This window comes from Capricornis sumatraensis, chromosome 21 (assembly GCF_032405125.1).
Source record: "Capricornis sumatraensis isolate serow.1 chromosome 21, serow.2, whole genome shotgun sequence".
Taxonomy (NCBI): domain Eukaryota; kingdom Metazoa; phylum Chordata; class Mammalia; order Artiodactyla; family Bovidae; genus Capricornis; species Capricornis sumatraensis.
Genome location: NC_091089.1, coordinates 44646731 through 44666175, shown reverse-complemented (window position 1 = coordinate 44666175; position 19445 = coordinate 44646731). Strand labels below are relative to the sequence as shown.

General features: G+C 45.9%; 2 protein-coding genes across 2 annotated transcripts in view; both read right to left on the bottom strand.

The window, feature by feature from the left end:
• Window positions 1-10120: 10120 nt before the first annotated feature.
• Window positions 10121-15347, bottom strand: TXNDC2 (thioredoxin domain containing 2). Its single transcript, XM_068993661.1, has 4 exons — window positions 15254-15347; window positions 14078-14128; window positions 12564-12662; window positions 10121-12036 (listed from the first exon to the last, which is right to left on the bottom strand). Exons 1-4 carry the CDS (start codon window positions 15345-15347, stop codon window positions 10121-10123), a joined length of 2160 nt encoding a protein of 719 aa, XP_068849762.1.
• A 338-nt stretch (window positions 15348-15685) lies between these two features.
• Window positions 15686-19445, bottom strand: part of RAB31 (RAB31, member RAS oncogene family) — an 81110-nt gene continuing 77350 nt past the window's right edge. Inside the window, exon 7 of the mRNA XM_068993572.1 lies at window positions 15686-19187. Within this exon, the coding sequence (XP_068849673.1) occupies window positions 19093-19187 (95 nt within the window). The 3' untranslated portion in view covers window positions 15686-19092. The remainder of the gene's footprint in view (window positions 19188-19445) is intronic.

Sequence of the window (19445 nt, the reverse complement as noted above, 5' to 3'; positions counted from 1 at the left end):
CTTCTTGTCAAAAAAATATTCATAGATCATCTTTCATGTGGGACCTGTGATATTGACCATCCTCTTGGTTCAGAAAACTAGCAGAGGAGCTAAATAAAAAGAGAAATATAATAAAACATACAGTTGTATTTTGCATGCAATGGTTTGTGGGTTATGAAAAAATAGTCAACATGTCCACTCTACCTGACCCTATGATGAACGAAAATAATTAAAAGATGTGTATGAATAATATTCTTATAACTGGACAGAGTACAAACTTCTTAGACCATTAAAGAAAGCATCATGCTAGAAATGCTTATTTCAGGCGCAATAATACATATGCAGAGTACATCATGAGAAACACTGGGCTGGAAGAAGCACAAGCTGGAATCAAGATTGCTGGGAGAAATATCAATAACCTCAGATATGCAGATGACACCACCCTTATGGCAGAAAGTGAAGAGGAACTAAAAAGCCTCTTGACGAAAGTGAAAGAGGAGAGTGAAAAAGTTGGCTTAAAGCTCAACATTCAGAAAACTTAGATCATGGCATCTGGTCCCATCACTTCATGGGAAATAGATGGGGAAACAGTGGAAACAGTGTCAGGCTGTATTTTGGGGGGCTCCAAAATCACTGCAGATGGTGACTGCAGCCATGAAATTAAGGGACGCTTATTCCTTGGAAGAAAAGTTATGACCAACCTAGATAACATTTTGAAAAGCAGAGATATTACTTTGCCAACAAAGGTCCGTCTAGTCAAGGCTATGGTTTTTCCAGTGGTCACGTATAGACTGTGAAAAAAGCTGAGCGCCGAAGAATTGATGCTTTTGAACTGTGGTGTTGGAGAAGACTCCTGAGAGTCCTTTGGACTGCAAGGAGATCCAACCAGTCCATTCTGAAGGAGATCAGCCCTGGGTGTTCCTTGGAAGGAATGATGCTAAAGCTGAAACTCCAGTACTTTGGCCACCTGATGCAAAGAGCTGACTCATTGGAAAAGACTCTGATGCTGGGAGGAATTGGGGGTAGGAGGAGAAGGGGACGACAGAGGATGAGATGGCTGGATATCATCACCAACTTGATGGACATGAGTTTGAGTGAACTCCGGGAGTTGGTGATGGACAGGGAGGCCTGGCGTGCTGCGATTCATGGGATCGCAAAGAGTGGGACACAACTGAGTGACTGAACTGAACCGAACACATTAATCCTCAGTGTATCCTAACACCAACCTCTCATTGCTGTTTTATGTTTATGCACCTATTGCAAAACAGTAAAATTATTTTATTCATTAGTATATTAGTTACCTGGAGAAGGAAATGGCAACCCACTCCAGTACTCTTGCCTAGAGAATTCCGTGGACAGAGGAGCCTGGTGGGCTGCTGTCCATGGGGTCGCACAGAGTTGGACATCACTGAAGTGACTTAGCATGCATGCATGCACTAGAGAAGGAAATGGCAACCCACTCCAGTATTCTTGCCGGAGAATCCCAGGGACAGAGGAGCCTGGTGGGCTGCCGTCTATGGGGTCACACAGAGTGGACACAACTGAAGCAACTTAGCAGCAGCATATTAGTTTCCTGTGGCCTCTGTAACAAATAACCACTAAGTGTTGCTTAAAACAACAGATACTTATTCTCCCAGAGCTCTGGAGGCCAGAAGTCCAAAGACAAGGTGTGAACAGGGCTGCAACCCCTCTGGAGATACTAGAGAAGAATCTGTTCTTTAATCCTTTCACTTTCTGGTGGTTGCTGGCAGTCCTTAGCTGGTCCCCATAGTCACATGGCCTTCTCCTGTGCACGTGTGCGTGTCTCTGTGTGAATGTGTGTGTTGAGTCACCTTCTACCTCTCTTGGATAACTCCACTCTGAAGACCTCTAAGATTCACCCAGATAATTATGGATTATCTTCTCATTTCAAGACCCTTAATTTAATCACAATCTGCAAAGACCCTTTTTCCAAATAAGGTAACATTTACAGGTTCCTGGGGTTAGGATCTAATATCTTTTGGAGCCACCGTTTAGTCCATTACTGTGCGTACTAACAAATTTCACATCAACTTCAGAATTTTATTAAAATCATCTCTGACAAATAACCCAACATAGAGAAATGTAATAACAGGAAAAGGTATAATTACTATTCATTGAAAACATAAAAGACATTTAATCAACCGATTGTTTTATATGATGTGAAAACTATTTCCCTGTCTCTAATTCTCTTATAAAAATAACTGAGGCATTGTGAAAAGTAACATTTACCTAAGTTATGTGTAAATTCACCAGTGATTACCAAACAAATCTAGGTGTCTCTCTCTTTTTTAAATAATAGGGTTGAGAATTATCAGAAGTTGAAGTACACAGAATACCCAAGGCCGCCTCAGACCCAGCTCAGTTCCTTCCCCCACACATTAGCAAACTTTGTATTGTCTTTCATTAGGCATGGCAAACCCCATTACAGTATTAAACATATTGTATTTCAGATGGAGTTTTTGGCCACCCAGGCTATTACCTAGTTTAGAGTCAGATTGGTAAATACACTCTAGTTACAGCCATCCAGTTTCCCACATTTTCATAAGCAATACAAGTCTAGATTTCTGGTGTAGACAATGATTTATTTAAGAAATCATGAGTGTGTTGCAGGGCTTCCTCGGTGGCTCAGCTGTAAAGAATCCGCCTGCAATGCAGGAGACACAGGTTCAGTCTCTGGGTGGAGAAGATCCCTCGGAGGAGGAAATGGCAGCCTTGCCTGGGAAATCCCATGGACAGAGGGGCCTGGTGGGCTACAGTCCATGGAGTAGCAAAGAGTCAGACATGACTGAGCGCCTACACAACAAAGGTATTAAAAGAGCAGCATCAGATTTTGTCTGTCCTGACTATGGCCTTGAAGCCAGAATGACCCAGCTCTGCACTGTACCTCTGCCCCACTTGTCGCTGCTTGACCACCGCCTCTGCTTCTCATCCTTTCCCTCGTCATCTCCCCTGAGCTCATCTTATTCCCAGGTCCAGGAACCAGGTTCCATATTATACCCACAGATCACCCCTGTGGCTTTGGCAACTTCTGCAGACCCCTCCCAAGTTCCTGGGTCTCATCTTCACCGCTTCATTTTCTTCTTGTTGACATCCTCTGCTGCCAGAAATGAGAGGAACCTTACTCACCCTTGACCTGCATGCAGGAAGTCTCCATGCCCCTGCTGGTCAGCTCAACTTTTCCCTCCTACAGAGCAGACGTTTGGATGTATTTCACTTGAAGTGGTGCAAAGACCTGTAATCTCCATCTGGGAGATAAACAAGGGTTATCAAGATCTCACATTTAACCAAGTCAGTGAGGCGTAGGAAAGTCCTAAGAATTACAGGTCAATTTATTAATTTTAATTGGAAACAGAGGAGTTTTCAGTGTCCTATGAACCTCTAAACAGCTTTCCCAGAGGAGAACCTATGATTTCAAAGAATTCATTGTATTCAAAACAGTTTCTTGACTGGCTCTGAATGGAGCTCGTTTCTGACATATGCACCCATCTTTCTGCCTTCAACCTGAATATCAACAATAAACATGTGTAGTGACTGAACCATGTATAATAAATCTTGGCCCTTTTTTGTAAAGCCTGTAAGGAAAGAATTAGTACCATGGGTGGGGCTTAAAGAGGAGAAATGCTGGCAGCTGTTATCCAGTGTGCAGAACTCCCGATTTTATTTTAGCATCTTTACATCTAAATGCATATATGAAAGTAACAATCTAAAATGAAGTGAGGTTATTGTTCAGATTTGTAAATGCTTTTTTAAAAAAAAATCTCAGATTCAAAAACAAAGTTTATTTGAAAGTAATCACCTTTATCATAGGAGTGATTTCGAGCTCAGAGGGAGAGATGAAATTATTTAAGGAGATGAACATAGGAAGGAGAGCCCCCAAAAGCCACTGATGTAGAACTGGATCACTAAGAGGCTTCTCCGATTCCAGTTACTTGGCTGTCCGTGAGAGCGTAACAACACACCATGGCCTGGCCCTCCTTAACTGGCATGATTTAAAGGAAATCTCCTTAAAACCTTCTCTGGGAGGTGACTGGCTTCATCTGCCATTTCTGAGAATCGTTAGCTGGCTGGTGACTTCCTCCAAGCCATCTTAATGTCCGTGAAAGATATTGATCTGTGAGTCATCAGAGCCGCATTTAGCTTTGCCTTTCAAGCTGCCCTCCTGTCCACCCTCCTCAAACCCCACCAGTAAGTGGTCTCTGGAGGCCAGAGGCCCCCGGATGTTTAGTGAAGACAATCAAGACCACGGACACCCTCAGTGCCAGAGCGACCCTGCTCCTCTCCCATCTTCCCAGGCCACATCTCACTCTTGCTTGAAATCACCATCTTAACCTAAAAGAAGCCGACTTGACGTTCGAGCTTAAAAGCACCGAAATTCCTACCGATAGGCAACAGAAAAATCACATTTTCTCCCGGTTTTAACAATTCACCTTTCATTTCAATCACTGCCTCTCCTTACCAACCTTAACCTCATTTTCACCACTTACTATGTTTTCATATATTCGAATCAATCATTTTTTTCTGCTCTAGAATCTGAAAATCTTGATCTTCCTGGACCGTGAAGCTTCCTTATATTCATCATTGCCGTGGCTGACTCTTTTTCACCATAGTTATAAAGGAGCTCCTGATTAAAGTGCCACTATTATTTTAGAATTTGCAGCCACCTTCTTCTCCTTGTACTTTTTGATTTATTTTGTTTTTAGTCAACTTCTATCTCCATGGAAAGTACCATTTCATAATTACTTTGCAAGATCTTAAAAACCTGCCCCAAATCACAATGGGATTCTCTAAGCAACAATCTACCAACATCTTTTACGTATTTACTGAGTATAATTTATTTGAAACATTTGAACATTTCTGCCTCAAAGAGACAGACATGTTAAGCATCCGAGGAACAGGATGAATCCCCTATGAATTCAACCTCTGTGTGGATCCCCACCATGAAATTAAATTGTTCACACTTGGAGAAAAATGCATTGCTAAAGCATCACTTTCAAAAGCAGACCCCCAGATTCTCTCACCCTGTTCGTTTCCTTTGCATCTTTCTGAGTGCCTAGCTCATAAGCGTTTCCTACTCTCTTTGGATTTGTGTTCCGTGTGCTGTCTTTCATGAAACTCGAGTGTTCTAATTTGTCTTTTGAATAAAGCATAGAGTTTATTTATTTTTAAGGCCTATAGTTACAGGGGAAATCCGATTGGATGTACAACTGAATCTAATTTCTCAAGAACAGATGCCTGGACATCTGGGTGTTTAGCAGCTCTGCATGTGGTTTTATGACCCGTGGTTTGAGAAATGCTGGTTTAACCTGGTCCTGACCACCCTGAGTTCACTCCCTTCCCTCCTGCAGGGGGAGCAGAAGGGGCTCTGACACCGCCTCCCCCTGGCCAGCCTGCTTGAGGGTAAGAGGTCAGCGCAGGCCTTCCGCCCTGCGGTATGGGAGCTTGGTGACGGGCCCTCCCAGCCCCCGAGGCTTCTCTCAAGGTGGGGGAATCGTCTGGAGCAATGGACACTGACTGGCCTCACTGCACCTGTGGCCTCAGCATCCTGGTCTTTCGGTCTGTGCTTCAAGGCCTGCATTCCAGGGGGACCACAGACCGCTTGGCACCATGCCCTCCCAGGCCTTTGGAGAAGCCCCCGCTGGCACTGCTGGGCTGGCTCCATGGGGCCCTGAGGCAGAGTTTCTTAGGACACCCCCTTCCCTGATTGGCAGTCTCCAGATGTGGGCTCCTACATCTCCCTGGAAATGACCTTTTTTTTTTTCTGAGACGCAGCCCAGAGGCCAGACCCTGAGCCTCAGCTGGAGCTGCTAAGGGTTAGATTATGTCCTCCGCCAAATCCACACATTGAATTCCCAGCCCCCGTACCTCATAAAATGACTGTGTTTGGAGATAAGCTCTTCAAAGACTTGATTAAACTAAAATGAAGCTGTTAGGGTAGGCCCTAGTCCAATCTGACTGGTGTCATAAGAGGAGGAGGTTTGGGCACACCTGGCAGCAGCATGCCAGGCCTGTGCATGAAGACAAAACAGTGACAAGGAACCATCTCAGACTTCCGGCCCCCAAGGCTGTGAGAGAGACGTGTCTGTTTAATCCCACAGTGTGTAGAATTGTGTCCCGGCAGATGGGTGCACAGGCTCAGGTTCACAAAGGGTCTGCACCTTTGTTATCCTGCTGTGTCTCAAGGCTTTGCAGCATCTTAACTCTTGGTAGCTGGTGAGTGGCTGTTTTCCTGTATCCCAGTGAACTCTGCTATCAAAGTCTTGGTGACTTCTGCTTGTATTTTCCTATCAGTAAAAAATGTCTGTGTTTATCACCCATTTGTTCTTACTCTAATATAAACTGTGTCTTTGGCTTACTTTTCTGTTGGGGTGCTCCATTTTTCTTACTGATTTGCTAGAGTACTGTTTAGAATAAAAACATTGAATTTTATGTCATATATTTGGCAAATATTTTTTCAGTTTTTATTTCTTATTGTGTTTCTAATTTGGCATGAGAATGTTTAAATGTTTTACATGTTCAGAAGTCTTTAATTGCACTTGTATTTGAAAAATTCTTTTCCTGTAAATGAATCAGATGGGTGGAAGATTTAACTAAATCTTCTTCAATTTTCAAATGATTTCATGTTTTATTTTTTAATTTTCAATCCAATTTTTATTTATTTGGTATCTGGCATGGGAATAAGGATGCCAACTGATTTTTTTCCCAAAGATCTACATTTTGCTATACAATTAAAAATATAATAATCTAGTCATCGTCCTTTGAACTGAAATATTTTCTTTTTCCTATATTACTATTTATACAACAAATTCTGATTTTTGGTTATTATTATGATTCATTGCTGTCTTTTCTTCCTTCCTCAATACTACTATTGGTATCGCCACACTTGTACGCAATGACTATACTAATTATATGTATATTCAGTTCAGTTTAGCCGCTCAGTCGTGTCCAACTCTTTGCGACCCCATGAACTGCAGCACGCCCAGGCCTCCCTGTCCATCACCATCTCCCGGAGTTCACTCAAACTCACATCCATCGAGTCGGTGATGCCATCCAGCCATCTCATCCTCTGTCATCCCCTTCTCCTCCTGCCCCAGTCCCTCCCAGCATCAGAGTCTTTTCCAATGAGTCAACTTTTCACATGAGGTGGCCAAAGTACTGGAGTTTCAGCATTAGCATCAGTCCTTCCAAAGAACACCCAGGACATATTAGTATTATATTAGTATAATTATCGGAGAAGGCAATGGCAACCCACTCCAGTACTTTTGCCTGGAAAATCCCACGGATGGAGGAGCCTGGTAGGCTGCAGTCCATGGGGTTTCGAAGAGTCGGACACAACTGAGTGACTTCACTTTCACTTTTCACTTTCATGCATTGGAGAAGGCAATGGCACCCCACTTCAGTACTCTTTCCTGGAGAATCCCAGGGAGGGGGGAGCCTGGTGGGCTGCCATCTATAGGGTTGCACAGAGTCGGACACGACTGAAGCAACTTAGCAGCAGCAGCAGCAGCACTATAATTATACTATATACCAATTATGGGGCAAATTTCTCTGCATTACTTCTCGTTTTAGACTTTTTCCTGTCTGTTCCTATCTATGATTTTTAAGTATGTTTTTCAAGTTCTCCCAATGACTCATTGAAATGTTGCTTGGGAATTATAGTCTACTAATTAAGTGGAAAGAATCAATATCTTGTCTCACTTCATTTAGACCTACTTGTTGACTATGTCTTCAAACTTCTAGATTTAGTCTTAATCATTCTGACTATTCTAGTTAGGACTGTTGCCAGGTATTTTATTTTTTCATCACTATGTTCCCATGAAGATTCCCAATCATTTATCACTGAATCAAAAGGACACTATTGACTTCTGGATATTCTCTGAATACCACCATTTTGTCAAGTTCTCTTATCAACTCAAACAGATTTTCCATTGATTCTTACAAAGACTCTAGTTAAATTTATCATCATTCACAGCCAAGACGATTATCTGGAATCATGCTCCTAATTAGAAGTGTGTCTTATTTCTCCTTCATGCTAAATAAAGATTAGAGGTGACAACAGCTGCTTGGCTCATTTTTTATAGTACATGATTCTTAGTTAGCAAAACGGAGTGTCCATATTTGAGTCTTCTGAGTAGAGAACATGACTCTGTCCTGGCCACTGTCTGATTATTGTCCAGTCAAGAGAATGGTGCTGAGGTAGGTGGTTTGAGGAGCATGGACCAATTCTCTTACGGTGTAGATTTCCTCCGTGGATCAAACTAGATCCTCAAGAGCCACCCATTTGCTCCCAGTGTCTCAGGCCCCCAGAATTGTCTTCCCAGAGCTGTGTACCCCTCCCTTAACTACATGTATACACATGAAATATATGTATATGTGTGTGTGTGTATGTATGTATGTATGTATGTGCTCAGCTGTATCTGACTCTTTGTGGCCCCATGGACTATAGCCTATCAGGTTTCTCTGTCCATGAGATTTCCCAGGCAAGAATATTAGAGTGGGTTGCCATTTCCTCTTCTAGGGGATCTCCCTGACTCAGGAACAGTACCTGCATCTCCTGTGTCTCCTGCATTGGCCAGTGGATTCTTTCCCACCGAGCCACCTGGGAAGCCCATATGAGTACTTACATATGCATCTACGTACATACACACATAGTCTGAGATGCCTGAGAGCAGGTGTTGGAAACCCAGTCACCAGAACGACAAAGCAGAAACTTGTTACTAGGGTGCTGATGTCATAATGGCAGCAAGGGTCACACTAACTGAAATTTGAATCATAAAGCTCTTGGTAGCAGCAAACAAGTTTCGCGTTGTCTCAGATTGTGTGAGCATGGGTCAGTAGAAAGAGGTCCGAACTTAAAATCTGGAACCATGGCCTCCATCTCAGCTCTGACACCAATGAACCCTTTAGAGGTTTACAGAGCCTGTGAAATTCCCTGATGTCGCCGTAGCACTTCCTGTACATGAAGGAGGTTAGATACGTGACTCTTTCAAATTCTTTACTTCCAAAAATATCTTATCAGAAATCCCAAAGGTTCATGAACATCAGAAAAGAAATTCCCACTTATCATTAAATCATGTCCCTCTACAGAAGAATATTTTTGGTGTCAGTTCTAGGAAGTCTTGTAGGTCTTCATAGAACCATTTAACTTCAGCTTCTTCAGCATTAGAGACTGGGGCATAGACTTGTTACTGTGATGTTGAATGGTTTGCCTTGGAAATGAACCAAAATCACTGTCACTTCTGAGACTGCAATCAAGAACTGCATTTTGGACTCTTGTTGACTATAAGGGCTGCTCCATTCTTTCTCAGGGATTCTTGCCTACAGTAGTAGATAGAGTGGTCATCTGAATTAAATTATCCCATTCCTGTCCATTTTAGTTCACTGATTCCTAAAATGTTGATGTTCACTCTTGCCATCTCCTGTTTGACTCATTTGAAAAGACCCTGATGCTGGGAAAGATCAAGGGCAGGAGAAGAAGGGGGCGACAGAGGACGAGATGGTTGGATGGCATCACTAACTCAATGGACATGAGTTTGAGCAAACTCTGGAAGATAGTGAAGGAAGGGAAAGCTGGCATGCTGCAGTTCATAGGGTGGCAAAGAGTTGGACACAACTTAGCTATTGAACAACAACAACAAAAGAATTATCTAAATTTCCAATGTTGCCACTAGGACTAAATGAGTGAGTGAAAGAAAAGTTTTCAAGAGTGAGTGAAAAATAAAAAATCAAGATTAAAAAAATAGGGGACAGGGACTTCCTTGATGGTCCACCAGTTAAGACTTTGGGTTTCCAATCCAAGGGGTACAGGTTTAATCCTTAGTTGGGGAACTAAGATTCCACATGCCATGTAGTGCGGCCAAAAAAAAAAAGGTGGGGGGAGGTAGGACAGCCAGACTTCCCATCTAAATCAGAGGAAATGATATTATAATTTCACACCCGTTCCATCAACAAGAACATGGGCACAACAGGCATTAGGGCTTTTCAGAAAGGGTAGAGTTAATGTTCCTGATTTACAAGTGTGTGCCACTCGCACACACTTTTGTCACCCCTCATCTTTTTTCATATATAAGAAAATCAGAAGCTATGAATAACCGACTATTTCTAACACTTTTGGAACACGTGATCACTTTAATTCTGTAATGAGTGTCTCAAGTTTTTCGTGCAGGGCACCAGAAAACTGGCCCACCTTTTCTTCTTTTCTATAAAACTGAAAGGTTGGAACGCAATCGACCTTGCGCTCTCTCACCAGTTCCTCACACTTGTTGGCATCCACTTCCAGGAACACCACATCCTCGTGCTTCAGGGACAGGGCCTGGAAGAAGGACTTGATGGTCTTGCAGGGCTGGCACCACGTGGCCGAGAAGTCCACAGCCACCAGCTGCTCCCCAGCTTCCTTTAGCGCCACCTTGAAGTCGTCTTTGCTCAGGATCACCTTCACCAGGTTGTCATCCAGGAGCTCTGTGTCTTCCTCTGACTGCAGGCTATTACCTTCTGGGGGCCAGACTGTGTCCTCTAAGGACCTGGTGGTCTCACCCTCCTTGGGCAGAATGGTTTCAGTTGAGGACTTGGGGGTCTCACCCTCCTTGGGCAGAATGGTTTCGGCTGAGGACTTGGGGGTCTCACCCTCCTTGGGCAGAATGGTTTCGGCTGAGGACTTGGGGGTCTCACCCTCCTTGGGCAGAATGGTTTCGGCTGAGGACTTGGGGGTCTCACCCTCCTTGGGCAGAATGGTTTTGGCTGAGGACTTGGGGGTCTCACCCTCCTTGGGCAGAATGGTTTTGGCTGAGGACTTGGGGGTCTCACCCTCCTTGGGCAGAATGATTTCAGTTGAGGACTTGGGGGTCTCACCCTCCTTGGGCAGAATGGTTTTGGCTGAGGACTTGGGGGTCTCACCTTCCTTGAGTAGAACAGCTTTGGTTGAGGACTTGGGAGCCTGACCTTCCTTGGGCAGAATGGTTTTGGCCGAGGACTTGAGGGTCTCACCCTCCTTGGGCAGAATGGTTTTGGCTGAGGACTTGGGGATCTCACCCGCCTTGGGCAGAACGGTTTCTGCTGAGGACTTGGGGGTCTCACCCTCCTTGGGCAGAATGGTTTTGGCTGAGGACTTGGGGATCTCACCCGCCTTGGGCAGAACGGTTTCTGCTGAGGACTTGGGGGTCTCACCCTCCTTGGGCAGGATGGTTTTGGCTGAGGACTTTGGGGTGTCACCCTGCTTGGACAGAATGGCTTTGGTTGTGAACTTGTGGGTTTTGCTCTTCTTGGGCAAACTGAATTTTGCTGGAAAATTGGGGGCATTGCCCTGCTTGGGTGAGATGCTTTTTTCTGAAGAAGTGGGGATGTCTGCCTGCTTGTGCAGGGTTGTTTTGAGTGGGAACTTGGGGCAGTCAGCCTGCTGTGATGGAATGATTTTGCCTGGGAAACTGGGGGAGTCGGTCTGCTTGGGTGGGGGGATTTGGTTTGGGGAGTTAGGGGAGTCAGCCTGTTTGAGTGAGATGATCTTGGCTGGGAACTTGGGGGAGTCAGCCTGGCGTGATGGATTGATCTTGGCTGGGAAATTGGGGGAGTTAGCTGGCCATGATAGAATGAATTTGGCTGGGGAGTTGAAAATGTCACCCTCTTTTGTTGAGATGGCTTTTTCTGAGAATTTGGAGGCATTCTGATTGGGCAGAATGGTTTGGATTGGGGAGATGGGGGCATCAGCCTCCTTGGGCAAAATGATTTTGGCTGAGGGCTTGGGGGTGTCGCCTTGCTTGGGTGAGGTGGTTTTTTCTGAAGAATTGGGGTTGTTGGCCTGCTTGTGCAGGGTGGTTTTACTGGGGGGATTAAGAATGTCACCCTCTTTTGGTGGGATGTTTTTTTCTGGGAAATTGGGAATGTCACTCTGCTTTGGTGAAATGGTTTGGGTTGAGGAATTGGGGGTGGCAGCCTGCTTGGGCAAGATGTTCTTCTGGGGGGAATCGAGAATTTCCCTCTCTTTTGATAGGATGGTTTTTTGTGGGAAACTGGGAGTGTCAGCCTGCTCGGACGGGATGGCTTTTGCTGAGGAATTGAGAAAGTCCCCCTGCTTAGGCAGGACAACTTGGGCTGAAGAGCTGGGTGTGTCACCGCTCTGCTCAGGTGGGAGTGCGTGCACGGCCTGCAGGGCTTCGGATGCCCCCACATGTGTACGTTGAACATTGCTGACCTCATGGACAAAGGCCTCCAGGGGGTGTGCTGGGACCTGGAGAGTCACATGGCTGGGCATAACCTGTAATAATGGACTTTCTGAAGAAAAAGATAAAAATAAAACTATCAGAGAAGAAACAAAAGCATTCTGATCATCTACTCCAAGGAAGATGGGCAGGCGTCCTTCTTAAAGCGCGGAAAGTAGTCTTCTAACTGATACATTCATTTGCATACTCATATTCCACACAAGACCAAGCAGCCTGTGATTACACGTAATCTTCACCTAGGCTTTTTTCCCTTTAACTACAAACTTCTCTGCTTAGCTTGACACTGCAGCTGACCCTCTAAGCACACAGGTCCCCAAAGCAGCCCCCTTCCCTCCTCCTGACCTTTATCCTCACCTTCATTTGTTTCTCCTTGGTTGTCTGACCTCATTTCTGGTTCCTCCAGGACCCCAGCTTCATCACTTTCCATTTCCAGTTCCTGGTCTCTACCCACCCCTACTTCACAGGTGCCTCATGGCACCAGCAAGGCCATCCTCTTCTACCTTCTCCAACCAAACATCATATGTCAAGTAACAACCTGTACTGGGGTGGAGCCTACAGCCGACCTGCCCTCTCTGTTTTCACAAGTGTCCCATTTGAGAGTTTCATGACACTCTGGGTTTTGGGGCTGCTCTATGTGTGGGGCCATGCCCAGTCCCTGAAATGAATTCACAGGCATTATTTCCTACAACAAACCACTGAGGTAAGTCCCATTGTGATCTCCACCTTACAAGTGAGAAAACTCAGCCTTGGAGAAGTTATGGGACCAACTCTAGGTCACAGAGCTCATCTGTGGGGCAAGTTCTGAGCCCACACTCCTGATACTGGGCTGGGCTGCCTGCCAGGGAGATGACTTGAAACCACCTTTCCTACCCCCTTCCTCCAGGTCCTCCCCAGCCACAGCCTTCTCTTTATGACTTGGCCACCACAACCATCTACTAAGGCCTCCTCTGTGATCTCCTCGAACTGTGGTGCTGGAGAAGACTCTTGAGAGTCCCTGGGACCACAAGGAGATCAAAATAGTCAATCTAAAAGGAAAACAACCCTGAATAGTCACTGGAAGGACAGATGCTGAAGCTGAAGCTCCAATACTTTGGCCACCTGATGCAAAGAGCCAACTCATTGGAAAAGACCCTGATGCTTGGAAAGATTGAATGCAGAAGGAGAAGGCAGCAACAGAGGATAAGACGTTTGGATGGCATCACTCATTCAATGGACATGACTTTGAGTAAATTCCAGGAGATAGTGAAGGACAGGGAAGCCTGGTGTGCTGCAGTTGGGGTCGAAAAGATTTGGACACAACTGAATGACTAAACAACAAGGTTTCCTCTCAACTGCATCATCCTCTTCTGCAGAGTCCTACCTGCTGGTCAGATGTCTGGTTTGGGTGCTGGGAAGGGAGATTACGACGTGGAGGAGTTCCCTAACTGAGAAGAGGCAGTAGTGAGAACATGGTCCCCCATCCATGTGACAGAGAATCCTGGCCTCCCCTCTCCAGGCAGAAGCCCCAGCAAGGACCCAGGTTGGATGTGTTCAGAGGAGAGCTGGAAGCGAAGGAGCATCTGCCTCCCGCACACCCTGGAAGGCTAGGAAATGGCACAGCCATGTGGGCTCCATGTGCCCATGGCAGCAGGGGTCATAGGCAGATTGCTGGGCCAGGGAGGTCCTCATATCCCAAGTGGGGCTGTGTTCTTCTAACCAGGAGAAGCTCAAGAACAAAGAAGCCACAGTGCAGGGGGATTTGCAGTGAGAGGCAAGGACCAGGGGCACAGGCTTGACCAGTGGGTGACAGCATGGGCCCCAGCCCCAGACAGCCTCCTCTATCCTTAACAGTTCCCAGTTCCAGGACCAGGCCAGACCAACTGCCTCACCTGGGAACTGGCAGGAGGCAGGGGGCTCAGGAACAGCAAGTCCGTACAGCCCTGTGTACCCACAACCAGCCAGAGTTCACACAGCCCTGTGTACCTACATATTATGGAGAAAGGGCAGGAATTGAAGACAGAGCTGTCACCAGAGTAAAACCATGTTCCTTAGGCTGAAATCCCCCAGGAGCATGGTGTCTATAATTAATCAATATATTAATATGTAATTAATCATTAATAATACCACACTGCATATCTGAACATTGCTAAGAGAGTAGATCTTAAAAGTTCTCATCACAAGAAAGAGAAATTTTAACTATGTGTGGTGACGGATGCTAATTAGACTTACATGGTGATCATTTCACAAGATACACAAATATAGAATCATGTTGTACATTTGAAACTAATATGTGTTAATATATCTCCATTAAAAAATTTTTTTAATCTTAATTGAAAATTAAATCTTTAATTGAAAATTTAAAAAATCCATTTAAAACAATCTTAATTGAAAAAGGAAAAAATAACAGAAGCTGACATTTGGCTCCTCCTCTCCTCCTAGTCTGGGCTTCCCTGGTGGCTCAGTGGTAGAGAATCCACCTGCCAATGCAGGAGATGTGGGTTCGATCCCTGGTCCAGGAACATCCCCGGGAGAAGAAATGACAGCCCACTCCATATTCTTGCCCTAGGAAGTCCCATGGACAGAGGAGCCTGGTGGGCTACATCCAAAGAGTCACAAAAGAGTCAGACACAATTTAATGACTAAACAACAGCTCTTCCTAGTGTATGGTTTTACGCGACTTACTAACTTCCTGGGCCTCAGTTTCCTCATTTGTAGAATGGATGCAATCGTGGTATCCGCCTGATAAAGGGGTTGTGCAAACAGAAGCTCATGTGATATAAAACACCTGGTGCAGCAGCTGGGGCAAAGCAGGTCACTATACTCGAGCGTCTTGTTTATGAGCATCGGCTCTGTGCCAGGACTGAAAGAGGTGTTCTCTGTCGAGTGAAACCCGTGCAGCCCACTCAGCAGACCCCTAGGGTGGTGGAATTTGTGTACACACGGCCCCGCTGGTTGCCCAGAGCCCCCACGGACAGTTCCTCAGGAATATGGTGGCTATCATACCTTGCGTGACACGTTGGGGGCAGGGGTTTTGGGAACTCAGAATCTTGCTTGGGTTTTCTGACAGCAATCTGGTGCATCGATCACAGAGCCTACAGCAGAGCCAAGGATCAACCGATGAGCAAACGGCAGGATTTCTGCAACAGGACGTGCAGACATTGCCCCTCTCCTTGGTGGGATGAATAACTACAAAGAACATCACATCCGCTCAACTCTGATTTTACAGCCAGATGAGTCTGTATCAAACTTCAGAAAAAGTCCCTTCTGAGGCTTTTGAGATTCCAGAATTGTGGGTAAGGGTGCACTTGAATTACACTCTGCATCTTATATACGAGGAAACTGAAGCTTAGAGACATTGGCCTTCCAACCCCTCCTCCCATTGCCAGCAACTGACTTAAAAAATTGCAATTATTCAACCCAACGTTATAGTAAGAAAAAGACAAACTTGATAAAACTTAAAATATTTATTAGTATGAATCAGTGTGCGTTAAACCAAAAATAACAGATACAATTGGACAACGTGGAAGGCAGTGCTTTACTACAGAATATAAGGTGGACAGGTAGGTCCTAAGGTCTGCAGCGGCGTCTTCTATACGTGAGAACTGGGTCCAGCCCAGACAGAGGCCCCTTATGAAAACACGAGGGAGGGGGCAGTGTACACAGTTACGTGTTGACACCAGATCTCTGGGTCTGGTTTTAGTAACGAAGGTTAAACCAGAACCTAATGGGGTTGAATGTGGCTCAGAGCCCTTTCTTTCACTCGCTATTCAAGTTGTGATGAGCGTCACAGAGTAGAGAGACGCAGGGCCCTGAGGGGAGCCTCTTGGGCCATCACAGGTCACGTTCCTCAACCTCAGGGGACACATCTCGGTCACCTGAGCCCCCCTGGGTCCTCCACGGGGTCCAGCCCTTTGCTTGGCTAAAGGCTGGCTTCAGCTCTCCGGGATTCTCTGGTCTGCAAGAAAGTCCCCTATACACCGCCCCCCACCATAAAGACAGCAGCTCAATTATGAGTGCGCAGTGTTGGCACAATTCCACTGCCACCTGGGGGAATTCTCATGGGGAGACAATCCCCCTGAGAGCCCATGCCCGTTTTCCACAATTGAGCCAGGAGCCACACTCAGCCAGGGGAACGGATCACATGTCGCTGTAACAAATCTGAAGTTGTATTTACACACGTGTGCATGCGTACCACACGGGAGAGGAAGGAAAACAGAAGAGCACATTTGGGGAAACTGGGCAAAGGACGCTGCTGGACAACTTGGAACAACACTAACGTCCAGGCCTTTACATCACATCACATGGTTATGGTTCCGAGATTAGAAGAGTCAGAAAGTAATCTCAAGGCAAAATAAAGGAAGATAAGCAAGGCTCCTGTGGACAAGGCTCGAGCCTCCATCTTCAGAAAAGACCCCACGTTCCTGCGAATGTCTTTGTGCCCGAGGGCTGTCTTCTCTTTCCACAACTGCTCCAAGAGTGACTACAGGCATGTGGCCAGCCAATGCCTTGAAAAGTTAAGGCTGCACAGAAAAGCAAACGAATGGCTCCCAACCATGTGGGCTTCTGAAACTAAGCCACAGGCTCACAGGTGGGTAACCTGCCTTGCGTGGTTAAGACCAGCTCTTTTATGCAAGATGGGAGCACTGAACAGCCAGCCCAAAGTTGCAAACTCCTCCAGGCCATGCACCTCCTTAGCTAGGCAATCGTATCTAGAGACAAACTCTGGTCCTTGGGGACTGCCAGATGATGAAAGATTCCAAAATAAGCCTGCATGCCACCTGGAACGAGGTCACTTGAATGTGCAACCCACATTTTTTTTAAACTTTGTTAAGAGGCAAGATAATGGCTCAGCCTGCAAGCAGAATCACAGAGCCCATAATGTTGACAAGGTGCACAAAATCCTTAAAACCCTGTAAAGTATACCAAGGTGTCCAAGTTCCAATTTGCCAACAGTTTTAGGGGAACCTGTCTGGAGCTTAATCTCTTGAACCAAAAATAAGTGTTTTCAGCTTCCATGTCCTAAGATTGTCATATGATTCTCTCAAGCTGAGAAAAGTGGTAAGAGCATCAAATTGACAACATATTCTCAAGCTGAAAAAAACTGAAGTCTGAGATTTCAAACTGTTTTCTTCATTGCAGCCCATGTGAAGAAGTGTGAATGAGGCCCTGATCTCGTAAGGACTCTCACTTTTTTTGACAGCAAACTCAGTATCCCCAACCATCAAGGGCTGGTGGGACCAGCATGGAAGGGGTCAAGAATGGCTCACACTAAGTTACAGGGAGTTCAAGGTCTTTCATCAGCTCGTGATCTCTTTCTTGATTTTTACACTGTAGGTCTTCAATGAATGTTTGTTGAGCCTTGAAGGTACCAACTGGCCTTGTTACCACACTACCTGGTCAGCCACATCTCACCCCACAAAAGGCACCAATGTGACTCTCCTCCATCCTGAGCCTTCCTAGGAAAACAACCGCTTCTTGATCCCAGGTTTTTATGAAAATTAGAAAACAGGATGTGCACTTTCAATAGGGACAGTTTTCTTCCCTTCCCTTCCACTGGATTCAGACATCTTTAATTCACTGGGATTCCCAGGTGGCTCAGTGGTAAAGGATCTGCCTGCCAATGCAGGAGACATAAGAGACGCTGGTTCGATCCCTGGGTTGGGAAGATCCCCTGGAGAAGGAAATGGCAACCCACTCCAGTATTCTTGCCTGAAGAATCCCAAGGACGGAGAAGCCTGGCAGGCTACCGTTCATGGGGTCATAAAGAGTCAGACACGACTAAGCATAAAACAATTCATTGAGCTGACAGGGAGTCTGAAAAGGGAAGGTTCATCAGAGCCCGTTCCAGCTAAGAGGCATTCTTGGGGTAGACTTCTGTTCAACCCTAATACCCACCCCACCAAAGTTTGGCCTTTTCTTAAAGACCCTCTGATTTCGTAGTTTTGGGTGGGGCAGGGAGGAGGGGCAGGCAGGGCGGTAGGCATCTAGAATCTTACTGTGCCAGTACTTCCGGCTGGCTTTCCTGTAATCAATTATTCATTGATATCGTTTAATATGAGAAGTTTGCCGTACAATTTAGATTCAAACATCATCTGGGTAATTTGCTCCCGGGATATGGCACTATGTCACACTCTCTTAGTAAAATAACACTCTGTGAGAAACTTCCCTAAGAGAGTAGGGATTTATTACCCTGCAGGTCATGCAAACCAGGTGGTCTCTGGAATAATATTTATATCCTGCATTTGTCACTGCTTACACGGTAATGACTCCAAATGATTTCCAACACCAGGCCTCCAACTCCCAGCACAACGTGAAATACTGTAGTCGGCGGGTTCAGTTGATTTATATGACCAAGGCTTAGAAAAATGTTCATGGAATTAAAGTCAGAGATGTAGACAACAGTTCCTAATACATCTTCCTCCACTTTCATAACAAGCTTGAGTTCTACCGTAGATGGTCCAGTTTCCTCACTGAAAGGAAAATTAAGGGAACCTTTCACCAAAGGTTGGTGGAGTAACTAAGGCAATAGCGCTGAAGAAGTTCCTGACATTTGATTAGAAACACAGGAAATCAGAGTGGAACACCACTTTAGAATCTCACACACATAAGCCAGTAAGACTTCTGTACAAATTTAAGAATATTTTAAGGCTTTTAACAAAAAAACTCAACTATACTTAATACCTAAAATCCATTCCCTCTGAGTGAATTTCACACACCAAAGGCCCTTCTGTGGCAGGGTGACAGGTTTTCCCAGAGTTTCCCAGAATCCTTTTCCAGGGACATTTCCTGCCCTGTTCTCTGCGGGGCTCTGAGCCAGGGGCCAGACTACCGAGGCGGGAGGCCCCGAGGCAGCGCCTAGGGAGGGAGCTCCGGCCTCTTCAAGTACAGGGGACCCTGCCCCGGGTCAGCAGCACCGCCGGCCGGCCTGCGAGGTTGGCTTCAGTTTGATGGATCCACTGTTTCCGTTTTCATGGGGGTCTAGGGGTGGAATCTGGCGACCTGCAAGGAAGGGAGGCCAAGGGTGAGTTCTTGTTCCCAGCTGACCCCCTGTGCAGATGGGGGCCTGCTCCCGCTCCCCGACGTCATGTGTACAACCTGCAGGCTGCAACCAGGTAGAGGGGCTACCTCTCCCAGTGTCCCCCCACCATGCCACCCTCCCGGCCTGGGCTGTGTGACGTCAAACATAGAAAGTAAAGGAAAGGTAAAACCAGCTTTCTGCATCCTCCTTCTCCACACAGGCTTCAGCACACTGCTCGC

What these genes read in the sequence shown, in the direction of transcription:
- TXNDC2 (XM_068993661.1), bottom strand. Translation starts at nt 15,347, where the DNA reads ATGTCTGCACGTCCTGTTGCAGAAATCCTGCCGTTTGCTCATCGGTTG. An exon ending in GATCGATGCACCAGATTGCT is followed by an intron (nt 14,129 to 15,253) that starts GTCAGAAAACCC and finishes GTGGGTACACAG; the next exon opens with GGCTGTACGGACTTGCTGTT. An exon ending in TGCCTCCTGCCAGTTCCCAG is followed by an intron (nt 12,663 to 14,077) that starts GTGAGGCAGTTG and finishes CCTGTGAAGTAG; the next exon opens with GGGTGGGTAGAGACCAGGAA.